The 16,022-nt window shown below is 49.0% G+C and overlaps 1 protein-coding gene across 1 annotated transcript in view; it reads right to left on the minus strand.

Moving 5' to 3' along the window:
• Positions 1 to 16,022, minus strand: part of shisa9a (shisa family member 9a) — a 325,898-nt gene that overhangs the window by 40,122 nt on the left and 269,754 nt on the right. Inside the window, exon 3 of the mRNA XM_072560123.1 lies at positions 2,748 to 2,903. Within this exon, the coding sequence (XP_072416224.1) occupies positions 2,748 to 2,903 (156 nt within the window). The remainder of the gene's footprint in view (positions 1 to 2,747; positions 2,904 to 16,022) is intronic.

Raw genomic sequence — 16,022 nt, forward strand, 5'->3', positions numbered from 1 at the left:
CAATGAGTTCCACAGATTCCCCACCCTCCGGCTGAAGAAGTTCCTCTTCATCTCAGTCCTAAAGGCTGGTCCCTTCACTCTGAGGCTGCGCCCTCAGATCCTAGTCTCTCCTACTAGTGGAAATACCTTCTCCAAGCCCACTCCATCCAGGCCTCTCAGTAAGTTTCAATCAGATCCCCCTCATCCTTCGAAACTCCATTGAGTACAGACCCAGAGTCCTCAACCACTCCTCATGGGACAAGCCCTTCATCCCTGGGATCATTCTTGTGAACCCCCTCTGGACCCCCTCCAACCCCACCACATCCTGCTGGTGGCAAAGTCATTCTGCTGGCCCCACCATTGCAAAAGCTCCCCTGTGCCAACGTTATTGGCACCAACAGCGATGGGGATAAGTAAAAGCCCCAAATCACCAAAGTGAACCTTCTGGATAGTTACTGGTCAGCCAGAGTTGCCATTGTTGGTTAGTGTTCTCCATCCACTCCTCCATCGTAACATCACCCTGGGCCACAATCCCAAAACAAATCAACAGACAGTACAGTTATTGTGCAGATACTCTGAACATTCCAAGAGCAATTCTGTTTGTTACCGGAGTGGAAGATCTGGCACACTTGGCGAACATGTGTGAATATTCCTTGGTCATAATACCCCAGCCCACTGAAGCACCAAGCTGGTTTGTGAATGTGAATGTCTGGAAATGGCCGCTCGTGTCATTATGAGGTTGGGTCCAGGGATGAAAATGTGTTGCTGGAAAAGCGCAGCAGGTCAGGCAGCATCCAAGGAGCAGGAGAATCGACGTTTCGGGCATGAGCCCTTCTTCAGGGTCCAGGGAGGTTGGCACAAGGTCAATTTGGGTGCAGCCTTTCTCAGTTGGTTCTGCCACATGGGAGACAGAGCGTGCCACCCAGTGATCCACCTAGTAATTCATCGAATAATCCACCCAGTCGTCTATTTAGTAATCCACCCTGTAATCCACCCTGTAATCCACCCTGTAATCCACCCTGTAATCCACCGAGTAATCCACCAAGGAATCCACCCTGTAATCCACCCTGTAATCCACCGAGGAATCCACCCAGCATTTCACCCAGTAATCCACCCTGTAATTCCACCCCCTAACCTGCCCCATAATCCATCTCATAATCCACCCAGCAATCCTCCCCATGATCCACCTCGTAACCCACCTCAAAATTCACCCAGTAATTCACACAGTAATCGACTTTATAATCCACCCGGTAATCGACCCCGTGCCCCTGATGGGGAGCTTACAGTGACGAGCATCACAAGACCACTCAGGGGATGTTGAAGGATATTGGGATAGCAGAATCTTGAGGTGATCCAGAGGAGGGGATCACGGGGTGGATTTTTTAACAGAGCTGTTAGCAAATCGCTTGGAAAACCCAACCCTGGCCAATGTGCGGATCTATCAGGAGAGAATGGTGTCACGACTTTCCAATCAGCACCAGCAGCTACTGGGAGTGAATGGCAAGATGATGGCCAGGGTGGGGGCAGTATTACAGTCAACATTGAGCCACCACTTTGACTGGGAGTGGGTCATCCAATGTCCTGGCTGTGGGAGAGGTAGCCGACAGGGCCTCTATAGGGACCGTAAGCCATCTGTGAACCCAGGGCTAACATCAGAGCTAGGAGCAGCAGTAGGCTATTCTGCCCCTTGAGCCTGCTACATCATTTAATATGATCATGGCTGGTCTTATCTTAGCCTTGACTCCATTTTCAATCCCACTTCTATAGCCCTTCAACTCGTTACTGATTAAAAATCTATCTCTTTACATTTACTCACTGTCCCAGCGTCCACTGGGCGAGTGAATTCGACAGATTCGTGGTCCTTTGGAAGAAAGTTAAAACTCACGCCGCACCAGGTTATAGACAGAAGTGGGTACTGCAGATGCTGGAGGTTAGAGTTAAGATTAGAGCGGTGCTGGAAAAGCACAGCAGGTCAGGCAGCATCCGAGGAGCAGGAAATTGACATTTCAGGCAAAAGCCCTTCCTGATGAAGGGCTGACCAGGTTATGGTCCAATAGGTCTATTTGGAAGCACTAGCTTTCAGAGCGCTGCTCCTTCATCAGCTAGCTAGTGGGGCAGTATCATAGGAGATGGAATTTATAGTAAAAGATCAAAGTGTCATCCAACTGATGTGATTATATTGAACAAATCTAGATTGCAGTTAAGCCTTTGTGTGATTTTTAACTTTGCCCACCCCAGTCCAACACCAGCACTATGACATCATGGCCACCTTGGAGAGAAGGGATTCCTCCCCATCTTTGTTTGAAATGTTTTCTGCCTGACCCTAAAACTAGGACCTGAAATTCTGGATTGGCCCACATCTCTGGGGTTGAGCGAGTGACCTGCCTCCAATGCAGTCACATCCTTCCTCATATAACAGGACAGAACTGTGCAACTGTCTGGACGCAGTCTCACCAACGCCTTCTACAACTGCAACAACATTCAGCTACGTTTCTACTCCATTCCGTTAGCAATAAATGCCAAGGTTCCATTAATACCTGCTGTACCTGCACAATGGTTTACTGTAAGTCACGAGGACACCTGGATCCCTCAAGGCGTTTTGAAGTTTCTCTTCATTGAGATAAGAAATACTGACATCTCACTCGTTCCCAGCCCAAGATCCAACCCCTGATGAGAGACCCCTCATCAGGATCAGCTTGATGGAGAGAATGAAAGCCTACACATGAGGAGAACCTTCAGGTACCCGCCCCCGATCTCCGTTCACTTACCCACGAGTTTTAACGAGGCGTATTTATTCAACTCTTTGCCTGGGACTTGCTGCTCAAAGGAATGTGAGCCTTGTCCCAAAGAGGGGTAGGAATGGGGCTGAGGCATCTGCGAGATCAGAGGGTAGGTGGGTCCCGCATTATTCATCTGTGTCTGGTCTGCAAAATATTGAAAGAGAACACATCGTAAATACAAAAAGAAAGACCTGCAGACAGAACAGTTTACAGTCTCTGCCCACGTGCATCAAAGAGAATGTCCTTTCATTTTACAAATAAAGCTCATTAGTTAAAGACCTGAATATGAACATCGCACAATACAATGAGCTGGGACTGTTAACATTATCTACAAAGCCGTTGCAGATAAACTCTGATAATGTTAGCTGTGATAATAAGGAATTATTTCACAAGAATCTTGTCCTTAGTCCCCAGTGACATCCCATTCTGAGTTCAATCCCGTCAATAAAATATTAATATGATATGCTCATATCACACATGATGTAGTGTTGTGATATCATGAATAAAATACCATGAGAGATGACTATCAGAATAATATGTTCCTGCGAGGGTTGCACATTTTTAATGGGTCATAAAGCAATCGGATAAATCCAAGATGCTGTTTCCATCCTGTTGGCTTCCAGAGGAGAATCTTTCTGTGAAAAGGGAGATGGTAATTCTCTTAGTGGAAAGAACAGAGACGGGAATTATCCGCACAAACCTGACAGTGCAGCACCTGAGGATGTTGACGGGGATAATGTATAAAACACAGCAGTGGGTATTCCAACAGAGCCATCTACACACAACCTATCGAAGCATCGGGGCTTCACGTCTCCATGTTGCTGCAAGATGTCCATGAAAGGAACTCATCCTTCTGATCCTCTCAGCATGATGCAATGTGTAGGAGTGAGATCTTTCAGTTTGCAATGCTCTACCTTCTACACTCTCTACCTTATGATCTATTTCCCAACCCTCTTAGCACCAACTGTCCATCCCTTTATCCCTCGTGTGTTTAACTACACCTACAGCGCCAGGGGCCCGGGTTCGATCCCACCCTTGGGTGACGGCCTGTGTGGAGTTTACCCATTCTCCCAGTGCCTGAGTGGGTTTCGATTGGGTGCTCCGGTTTCCTCACATAGCCGAAAGATGTGCAGGTCGGGGTGAATTGGCCATACTGTTCAGGGATGTGTAGGTGCAGTTGTCAGAGCAATAGGGTAGGGGAATAGGTCTGGGAAGGTTACTCTTCGAAGGGTCAGTATGGACTTGTTGGGCCGAAGGGTCTGTTTCCACACTGTAGGGATTCAGTGGTTTCCATGAATACACTGTTCATTTCAGCTACAAGGAATAGCCCCACTTGAATTCATTGTGATCTCTCAAAGAGAGAGGAAACAAGGCTATTCGGCCCAGACTGGGTTGATATAGAATCCCGACAGTGTGGAAACAGGACATTTGTCCCATCAAGACCACACCAACCCTCCAAAGAGCAACCCACCCTGACTCACTCTCCCATCCTTATAACCCTGCATTTCCCATGGCTAATCCACCTAGCCTGCACATCCCTGAACACTATGAACAACTTCCCATAGCCAGTTCACCTGCACATCTTTGGACTGTGGGAGGAAACTGGAGCACCCGGAGGAAATCCACACAGACACGGGGAGAATGTGCAAACTCCATACAGTTTGAGACTGGAATCGAACCCAGGTCCCTGGCACTGTGAGGCAGCAGTGCTAACCACTGAGCCACCGTACCACCCCATCATGTGCACGATCACATTGTTCTCTCTCTCTCTCTCCCATAATGCTTGACTTCCTTGTCAACCAGAAATCTAACCCACCTGCCCATACGGGGTATGGAACCAGCTCCATTCAGAATCAATCCAATGACGATTCAGAAATATCCAGATAATAAGATACTATCGGCCGATGGAGATCTCAGATGGATGTTTTCATAGGGAGCCTGGAACCTACAGAGAATTCCACAACCACGTTCACCAGCACCTGGTTCCCTAACTGATAATGCAACCAGAAGGCCTGAAGAAACAGGAACAGGAGGAGACCATTCAGCCCCTTGAGCCTGCTCTCCCATTCAATAGGATCACGGCTGATCCAACACTCATAGATTAGATGAGATTCCCTACAGTGTGGAAACAGGCCCTTCGGCCCAACCAGTCCATACCAACCCTCCGAAGAGTAACCCACCCAGACCCATTTCCCTCTGACTAATCCACCTAACACTACGGGCAATTTAGCATGGCCAATTCACCTGACCTGCACATCTTTGGACTGTGGGAAGAAACCAGAGCACCTGGAGGAAACCCACGCAGACAGAACATGCAAACTCCACACAGACAGTCACCCGAGGCTGGAATCGAACCCAGGACCCTGGTGCTCTGAGGCAGCAGTGCTAACCACTGAGCCACCATGCCACCCTTACCGATCCTGAGACTCTGAAATAAAAACAGGAAATACCGGAGATCCTCAACAGATCTGGCAGCATTACGATAAAGAGAACATTGCGGGTCACAATATACTTTTCGTCAAACCAGAATAAAGAATATTAAAGGTCTGCTTTCTAATTCATTCACCGGATGAAGATTTAATGTCCATCCCTAATTGCCCAGAGTGAGAGTCAACCCCATTGCGGTGGGTTTGGAGTCACGTGTAGGCCAGAGCAGGCAGCTTCCTTCCCGAAAGGACATTGATGACCCAGATGGGTTTTCCCCTCAGCAATAGTTTCAACTCATGATTAGACCCAGAATGCCAGGATTTTACTGAATTCAGATGTCACCATCTGTTGTGACAGGATTTGATCCGGGTCCCTGGATTAATAGGGATCTAGGGATGACAGCACTACCTACACACACAGACACACACACAGATGCACACACACACAGAGTCACACACACACACACAGATGCACACGCACACACACATAGACACACACACACACACACACACACACACACACACACAGAGTCTCACACACAGACACACACAGAGTCACACACACACAGACACGCACACACACAGACACACACACACAGAGACAGACAGACAGTCACACACACAGACAAACACACACACACAGATGCACACACACAGACACACACAGCGTCTCATACACACAGACACGCACACACACACACAGACACGCACACACACACACAGACACACACACACACAGACACACACACATGCACACACAGGCATAGACACACACACACACACACGCACACAGACACGCACACACACAGATACACACAGACGCGCACACACACAGACAGACACATAGACACACACACACACAGACACACACACACTCACACATTCTCACACACACACAGACAGACACACATACACGCACGCACACACACACACAGACACGCACACACAGAGACAGACAGACACACGCATGTGCACACAGACACGCACACACATTGACACACACGCGCGCACACACATACAGACACGCTTACAGACACACACACACACACAGGCACGCACACACATACAGACGCGCACACACACAGACACAGACACACACACAGAGACACACACACACTCACACATTCTCACACACACAGACAGACAGACACACACATGTGCACACACAGACACTCACACCACACACAAAGAGACAGACAGACACACGCATGTGCACACAGACACAGACACACACACACAGACGTGCACACACACAGACACACAAAGACACACACACACACACAGACACACACACACAGACACACACACCTGCCTGATGTGCTAACAGCATCTTCGGATTTGGCCTGTTTGGCAGTATTTACTGTGAAGAATATGAAGATCTGACATTGACCCTTTTAGACAGAAGTCCAATTTGATTTCACAATGAGAAGCAGGAAGAGCATTTTGTCGGCAAATGTTTGAAAATGTCAAACATAACAGAGTAATTACTCTGAGGGACGACACAGGGAAATGGTCACCATGTTGCACTGCGGCACAGGGACGTGTCAAACCTCTCTGTGTCTCTGCACTGAGGAATATCTGGTATTTGTCTGTTGTAAACATCACACTCAAGGCCATGTGATGTGAAGATACAGGAGCAGAGTTTGGTCAGGGCAGTGACTTGGAGGTCCAGCCTTCCTGGCCCAGGGGCGAAAGCTTTGGATCGTGATCCTGGACTTGATGCTGAAGAAGCTGTGTCTGTAATGAAGCCACACAATTCGAATCACAAACCGCCACAGCCCAGTGACCCAGCTGGTGAGACCGGGAGAACTTCCTGGGCAATGAGATGACAGAAAGAAATTGGTGACTCAACCGTAAAGCCATTCCATCTGATCCAAACATCTCCTGCTCAAGCTGCAGAGTGATTTCCATCAGGGATCCTTGACCTAATGCTCCTTAACCCACTCTGCCTCATTACACATCACCCAATCCAGCACTGCCTGTTCCCTAGTGGGCTCTACCACAAGCTGGTCTGAAACCCATCTCACAGACATTTCACAAATTCCTCTAGCTTGCACCCTCTACCAACCTGCATACGGAAGTCAATATTCCCTTTTCTTCTTGCCTCTTCTACCTCCTGATTTACTTCCTTCCCCACATCCTGACTACTGCCGGGAGGTCTGTCCATAATTCCCAAGATTAGAGTGGTGCTGGAAAAGCACAGCAGGTCAGGCAGCATCCGAGGAGCAGGAAAATCAACGTTTCGGGCAAAAACCCTACTCTCATAGCATCTACAGTACCCACTTCCGCCTGTACTTAACTCCCATCAGGGTCTTTATCCCTGTGTGATTCCTCAGCTCTACCCACAGTTTCTACTCCTGCTGACTCTATCTCACTTCTGATGTAATTTCATTTCTTACTAACAAGGTGAGCCCGCTCCCTCTGCCCATCGGCCTGTCCTTTCGATAGGACGTGTATCTTTGGATATTTCCTTCCCAGCCCTGGTCCCCTTGCAGCCATGTCTCTGTGATACCCACAGCATCGTAACTGCCCATTTCAATCTGTGCCACAAGCTCATTCCCCCTTGTTCTGTAAACTGTGTGCATTTAAGTACAACACCCTCAGGCCTCCAAAGCCTGCTCCCTTCTCACTGTTGTCCCCTTTAGCTGCTGTGCCTGAAGTCAGATTCCTGTCCCTTTCCATACCCTCTGTCCTCTTACTAGTTGGAGAAACAAACGGTCTCCGAGATGGAGAGCATGAGGTTCTGGGGAAGCTGCCCCCTCTTTCACACATCACGGGACATTAGACTTTGAGAGCTTGTTAACATTCGTAGGTTACAGCTGCAACAACACTGGATGACTCAAACACCTTATTTCCGGCTTTTAAACTCAATGAGCAGGTGAGCTGAGTTACAGATCCTGAAGGTTGACATTTAAACATTTGTGACTGATTAAAATTGAACTTCACAGCAAAATTTAGTCAAGGGTCATATTTTGCCTCGAGCAGGAGGTAAATACATAGTCATAGAGTCACACAGCACGGAAACAGACCCTTCGGTCCAACCAGTCCGTGCCAACCATAATCCCAAACTAAACTAGTCCCACTGCCTGCTCCCAGCCCATATCCCTCCAAACATGTCCTCCTCATGTATCTGTCCAACTGTCATTTAGACTTTATAACTGTACTCACATCCTCAGGAAGTTCATTCCACACATGAGCCACCCTCTGTGTAAAAGAACCTGCCCCTTCATGTCCTTTTTAAATCTCTCTCCTCCCACCTTAAAAATGTGACCCCCTAGTACTGAAACCCCCCAGCCCAGGGAAAACCCAAACACCATTAACTCTATCTGTAGCTCTCATTATTTTATAAGCTTTGAACAGATTGCATGTGAGACAATCGAAATACAGAGGAGGCTGAAATAAAGGCAGGAAGTGCTGGAGAAACTCAGCAGGTCTGGCAGCATCCGGGGAAAGAGAAACAAAGAGTTCTGAAGAAGAATCAGTTTGGACTCGAACTCAAAATGGGTTTTCTCTTTCTGCAGATACAGCTGAATTTCTTCAGCACTCCCTGCATTTATCTTGGTCAGGAAGAGTTAATTGAGTTCTTGTTTTCATTTTTAGTGGCTACAGTGTGTCAGTGCATTGAAGATTTTGCAGCCATTTTGCACAGTAAAACAGTGAGAGCAAGGGGGGGGGGGAGGTTGTCAGACTGAGGATTTCAGTACAAATGATGGGAAAATACAACCCTCAAAACTATTCCCAGGACAATCTGGGAAGCTAAGCGATCAGCAACCGCAACCAGATATTCATTCCCTGCAGAAGAGTGCTGACTTTCACAATTAATGCAAACAGGAAAGCACTCCACAAAGATCGTCAAGAGAAGTTAATCCAGCACTCATTCTGCGTCCCACACACACTTCCTCAGCGGAGCGGAATCAGCAACCATGATATTAGTGTCTTTGTCAATCACGTCGTTAAGATTTATTAATGACATCCTTAAGAGTAAGAGAAATATGTGTGGGTACCAACAGCCATTGAGCACATGTGCGATGCTGCAGTGTGATTGGGTCCAATCAATGACATGACAGATGCAGTATGATGTGGAAAACTGTGAGGTGGCCCACTTTGTGAGAAAATGTGGCAAGGCAGCTTGTTCTTTGAAGGGCGGGAGAATTGAAAGAGGGGAGAGTTCAATGAGACCTGGAGGTCCTCATGCTGACAGGAAATGCGCAGGTGCAACAGGCAATAAAGAAGGAAAACTCTATGTTGGCCTTCAGAGCGAGAGAATTCAAGTACAGGAACAAGGATATCCTTTTTTATTAGATTAGATTAGAATCCCTACAGTGTGGAAACAGGCCCTTCGGCCCAGCAAGGTAAAAACAATGACTGCAGACGCTGGAAACCAGATTCTGGATTAGAGTGATGCTGGAAAAGCACAGCAGGTCAGGCAGCATCCGAGGAGCAGGAAAATCGACGTTTCGGGCAAAAGCCCTTCATCAGGAATAGAATGAAGGGCTTTTGCCCAAAATGTCGATTTTCCTGCTCCTCGGATGCTGCCTGACCTGCTGTGCTTTTCCAGCATCACTCTAATCCCTTCAGCCCAACAAGTCCACACCGACCCTCCCCAGAGTAACCCACCCAGACACATTCCCCTACATTGACCCCAGACGAATACACCTAACACTAGGGACAATTTAGCATGGCCATTTCAACTGACCTGCACATCATTGGACTGTGGGAGGAAACCGGAGCAAACCCACGCAGGCAAGGGGAGAACGTGCAAACTCCACACAGACAGCTACCCGAGACAGGAATCGAACCTGAGACTTGAGTGCAGAGGGACAGCAGTGCTAACCACTGAACCATCATGCCACCCGAAAGGAAAGACAACGATCAAACAAGACATGGCAAGCATCACTCACGTGCCAACCAATTGTACGATTGCTTATACGGGGCATTGGTGACGCCACACCTGGAAAATTGCATGTACTTTTGGTTTCCTTAACTGAGGGAGAGTTTTCTTCTGTTAGAGAGAGTGCAGTGAAGGTATATCTGTACCATAGTGTACAGAGATGTGCAGGTGAGGGGGACTGTCCACAGTCTACAGGGATGTGCAGGTGAGGGGGACTGTCCACAGTCTACAGGGATGTGTAGGTCAGGGGGGACTGTCCACAGTCTACAGGGATGTGTAGGTCAGGGGGACTGTCCACAGTCTACAGGGATGTGTAGGTGAGGGGGGACTGTCCACAGTCTACAGGGATGTGCAGGTGAGGGGGGACTGTCCACAGTCTACAGGGATGTGTAGGTGAGGGGGACTGTCCACAGTCTACAGGGATGTGTAGGTCAGGGGGGACTGTCCACAGTCTACAGGGATGTGCAGGTGAGGGGGGACTGTCCACAGTCTACAGGGATGTGTAGGTGAGGGGGGACTGTCCACAGTCTACAGGGATGTGTAGGTGAGGGGGACTGTCCACAGTCTACAGGGATGTGTAGGTCAGGGGGGACTGTCCACAGTCTACAGGGATGTGTAGGTGAGGGGGACTGTCCACAGTCTACAGGGATGTGCAGGTGAGGGGGACTGTCCACAGTCTACAGGGATGTGTAGGTCAGGGGGGACTGTCCACAGTCTACAGGGATGTGCAGGTGAGGGGGACTGTCCACAGTCTACAGGGATGTGCAGGTGAGGGGGACTGTCCACAGTCTACAGGGATGTGCAGGTGAGGGGGACTGTCCACAGTCTACAGGGATGTGCAGGTGAGGGGGACTGTCCACAGTCTACAGGGATGTGTAGGTCAGGGGGGACTGTCCACAGTCTACAGGGATGTGTAGGTGAGGGGGGACTGTCCACAGTCTACAGGGATGTGTAGGTCAGGGGGGACTGTCCACAGTCTACAGGGATGTGCAGGTGAGGGGGGACTGTCCACAGTCTACAGGGATGTGCAGGTGAGGGGGACTGTCCACAGTCTACAGGGATGTGTAGGTGAGGGGGACTGTCCACAGTCTACAGGGATGTGCAGGTGAGGGGGACTGTCCACAGTCTACAGGGATGTGCAGGTGAGGGGGACTGTTCACAGTCTACAGGGATGTGTAGGTGAGGGGGGACTGTCCACAGTCTACAGGGATGTGTAGGTGAGGGGGACTGTTCACAGTCTACAGGGATGTGCAGGTGAGGGGGACTGTCCACAGTCTACAGGGATGTGCAGGTGAGGGGGACTGTCCACAGTCTACAGGGATGTGTAGGTCAGGGGGGACTGTCCACAGTCTACAGGGATGTGTAGGTGAGGGGGGACTGTCCACAGTCTACAGGGATGTGTAGGTCAGGGGGGACTGTCCACAGTCTACAGGGATGTGCAGGTGAGGGGGGACTGTCCACAGTCTACAGGGATGTGCAGGTGAGGGGGACTGTCCACAGTCTACAGGGATGTGTAGGTGAGGGGGACTGTTCACAGTCTACAGGGATGTGTAGGTGAGGGGGGACTGTCCACAGTCTACAGGGATGTGTAGGTCAGGGGGGACTGTCCACAGTCTACAGGGATGTGTAGGTCAGGGGGGACTGTCCACAGTCTACAGGGATGTGCAGGTGAGGGGGGACTGTCCACAGTCTACAGGGATGTGTAGGTCAGGGGGGACTGTCCACAGTCTACAGGGATGTGTAGGTCAGGGGGGACTGTCCACAGTCTACAGGGATGTGTAGGTGAGGGGGACTGTCCACAGTCTACAGGGATGTGCAGGTGAGGGGGGACTGTCCACAGTCTACAGGGATGTGTAGGTGAGGGGGGACTGTCCACAGTCTACAGGGATGTGCAGGTGAGGGGGGACTGTCCACAGTCTACAGGGATGTGTAGGTGAGGGGGACTGTCCACAGTCTACAGGGATGTGCAGGTGAGGGGGGACTGTCCACAGTCTACAGGGATGTGTAGGTCAGGGGGGACTGTCCACAGTCTACAGGGATGTGTAGGTGAGGGGGACTGTCCACAGTCTACAGGGATGTGTAGGTGAGGGGGACTGTCCACAGTCTACAGGGATGTGCAGGTGAGGTGGATTGGCCATGGGAAATTGTCCATTGTGTGCAGGCTATGTGGGAGAGCCATGGGAAATACGATAGGGTCTGTTTTGGATACTCTTTGGAAGGTCTGTGTGGATGTGATGGGCTGAATGGTCTGCTTATGCACTGTATGGAATCTATGAACTCTATCGACAATTGTCCAGCGCTCTAGTCACTGTTGGTGAGAGAGACAGTAGAAAGTGGGGTCATGCTACAAATAGAAACTCAAGTGACTCGAACTTTAAATCTCCTACACTGCCTTTTTAGAAAGGAGAATTTGGAGATATCTGTCCTGATGGATTTTTTTTGGAGGTCAGGATGCGTAGCATTATGTGTTCAGACAGCATTACAACTGACCTTAACATCCCAGGGTGAAAGACAGACAGCTACTTAAACCATGAAGCAATGTCAGTGATGGGATTAACAGCAGTCCACAGTCAGTCAGAGAGTTAGCAATCCCTACAACAGCCTGTACCTGCATGGACTCACAAGTGGTCCAAACTCTCACACACACACCCTTTGGGTCTATAAATATTTGCCACTTGCCCACACACGTGGGTAGGTGCAGGCTGAAAGTGTTAGTGAGATCGAGGTGGGGGAGGGCTGAGGCTAATCTCATTCGCAGGTCCTTGATGTTCCTGCTAAAGAGGGGGTGCACAGAGGGATTACAGAACCCGTGCCTGCTGCAGGAAGGACGTTGTTAAACTTGGCAGAGTTCCGAAAGTATTTACAAGGATGTTGCCAGGGTTGGAGGATCTGAGCTACAGGGAGAGGCTGAACAGGCTGGGGCTGTTTTCCCTGGAGTGTCGGAGACTGAGGGGTGACCTTATAGAGGTTTACAAAATTATGAGGGGCATGGATAGGATAAATAGACAAAGTCTTTTCCCTGGGGTGGGTGAGTCCAGAACTAGAGGGCATAGGTTTAGGGTGAGAGGGGAAAGATATAAAAGAGACCTAAGGGACAACGTTTCACACAGAGGGTGGTACGTGTATGGAATGAGCTGCCAGAGGAAGTGGTGGAGGCTGGTACAATTACAACATTTAAAAGGCATCTGGATGGGTATATGAATAGGAAGGGTTTGGAGGGATATGGGCCAGGTGCTGGAAAAAGGGACTAGATTAGGTTGGGATATCTGGTTGCCATTGACGAGTGGACAAAAGGGTCTGTTTCTGTGCTGTACATCTCTATGACTCTGTGAGGACTGATTGAGTCAGTAACGATTGGATTCACTGGAGTTTAGATAAATGAGGGAAGGGGATCTTATAGAAAGTGTCAAATTCGAACAGGACTGGACAGGTGAAAGGCGGGGAGGTTGTTCCCAATGGTGAGGGCTGCCAGAACCAGGGGCCATAGTTTAATGATAAAGGGTAATCCTTTTAGACCTGAGATCAGGAGAAACCTCTTCACCCAGAGAGTAGTGATCTCCCATGTCCCTAAGCATAACCCTCACCCTAACCCTAACCCTAATCCTCAGCCTACCCCTAACCCTAACCTTCACACTAGCCCTCAACCTAACCCATGAGTCACCATAAGGAATCCAAGTATGACCTTCACAGAGCCATTAAGACAGCCAAGGACCAATACCAATCCAAACTAGAGACCCAGACAGACACCTAGCAACTATGGCAGGGACTGAATGACATCACAGGTCCTAAAAAGAGACAGTGCAAGATAGCAGACAATGACAGATCCCTCCCAGATTGTATCAACACCTTCTATGCTCGCTTTGAGCAGAATTTCAGCGGAGAGGTAACACCTATTCTGACAAGTCCTGACGAACCTATCCCAACAGTCACTGCATCAGAGGTCAGATCAGTTTTCCTTTGTGTGAATCCAAGGAAAGCGATGCGACCAGATGGAGTACCAGGCCATGAACTCAGAGCACACATAGATCAACTGGCAGAGGTCTTCTTGGACATCTTCAGCCTCTTCCTGTAGCAGCCCCTGTCCCTGCCTGTTTTAGGAGGGCCAACATCATCCCTGGGCCTAAGAAGGCTCATGCAGCATGTCTCAATGACTCCCACCCAGTGGCCCTAACTTCCGTGGTCATGAAGTGCTTTGAAAGGCTGGTCATGGCATTAACCAACTCCAGCCTCCGCACTACTCTTTGACCCACTCCAATTTGCCGATCAGACTATCAGATCCATATCACTTGCCCTTCACTCCTCCCTAGAACATCTTGACACCAAGAACAGTTACATAAGAATCCTACTCATTGACTACAGTTCTGCCTTCAACACTATTATCCCTCCAGACTGATTACTAAACTTAGTGATCTCAGACTAAGTCCTACGCTCTGTAACTCAATCCTGAGTTTACTGACCCCACAGGCCCCAATCAGTGAAGATGTACTCAGCCCCCTATTGTACTCACTGTATACCCATGACTGCGTCACCAAATACTGGATTAGTGGTGCTGGAAGAACACAGCAGTTCAGGCAGCATCCAAGGAGCTTCGAAATCGACGTTTTGGGCAAAAGCCCTTCATCAGATGAAGGGCTTTTGCCCAAAACGTCGATTTCGAAGCTCCTTGGATGCTGCCTGAACTGCTGTGCTCTTCCAGCACCACTAATCCAGAATCTGGTTTCCAGCGTCTGCAGTCATTGTTTTTACCTGCATCACCAAATACCAGATTAATGCCATTGACAAGTTCATTGATGACTCCACCATTGTCAGTTGAATCTCAGATGGCGATGAAACAGACTATAGACGGGAAGTGGAAGACCTGGAAAAATGGTGCACTGAGAACAACCTAGCTCTCAATGCCGGCAAAACCAAGGACTCATTATTGATTTTCGGTGGGATGTTACTCATGTCTCCTCCCCCCCAACACATTAACAGCACCGAGGTAGAATGAGTGGAGAGTGCCAAGCTCCTGGGAGTGGTCATCCACAACAAGCTTTCTCGGACTCTTCATGTGGACGCACTGGTTACAAAGGCCCAACAACGTCTGTTCTGTCTCAGGCAATTGAGGAAATTTGGCATGACAGCAATATCCTTGCTAACTTTTATAGGTGCGCCATCGAGAGCATTCTGTCTGGATGTATCACTACCTGGTATGGTAACTGTACTATTCAAGATCGGAGACGGTTACAGAGAGTTAAGATCTCGGCTCGGACAATCACAAAGACCAACCTCCCACCTACAGAATCCATCTACCAGGCCCCGCTGTCAAGAAAAGGCCGCCAGCATTTTCAAAGATCCATCCCACCCTGGCAATGTTTTTCTACAACCTCTACCATCGGGGAGAAGGTACAGAAGCCTGAACACACGCACCAGCCGGTTTCGAAACAGTTTCTACCCTACTGTTGTTAGAATACTGAATGGACTCACAAACTCTTAACATTCACCTGTCCCTGTGTTTCTGTTTTTGCTGCTGTTTACCTATTATTTACCTATCTATGTTACTTAACTCTGTGACCTGCCTATATTGCTCACAAGACAAAGCTTTTCACTGTGCCTCGGTACACGTGACAATAAATTCAATTCAATTCAGTTCATTTCAATTCAATTCAATTCACCCCAACCCGGTTAAAATGGACAGGAGGAAACCCTGGGGGTAATCCCAGAGATGGAGCCTAGTCAGGAGTGGTGAGGGGTCTCTGATCATGGAAGGTTCTGGGAGGTCAGCAGTTGAGGTTGCGAGGTGATGGGTGAGAGAGGTGCTGTGAGGTGGTAAGGGGCACAAGCCTGGAATTCCTGGAGAGGCCGTGGGAATACTTCAGAGACGTTTCACTACATTCATTCCAAAGTTGAAAAGCCTGTGTATGACGGGTGATTTGTGCAATTTGGGTCCATTCTCTGTGGAGTTTA

This window comes from Chiloscyllium punctatum, chromosome 40 (genome assembly GCF_047496795.1).
Source record: "Chiloscyllium punctatum isolate Juve2018m chromosome 40, sChiPun1.3, whole genome shotgun sequence".
Lineage (NCBI taxonomy): Eukaryota > Metazoa > Chordata > Chondrichthyes > Orectolobiformes > Hemiscylliidae > Chiloscyllium > Chiloscyllium punctatum.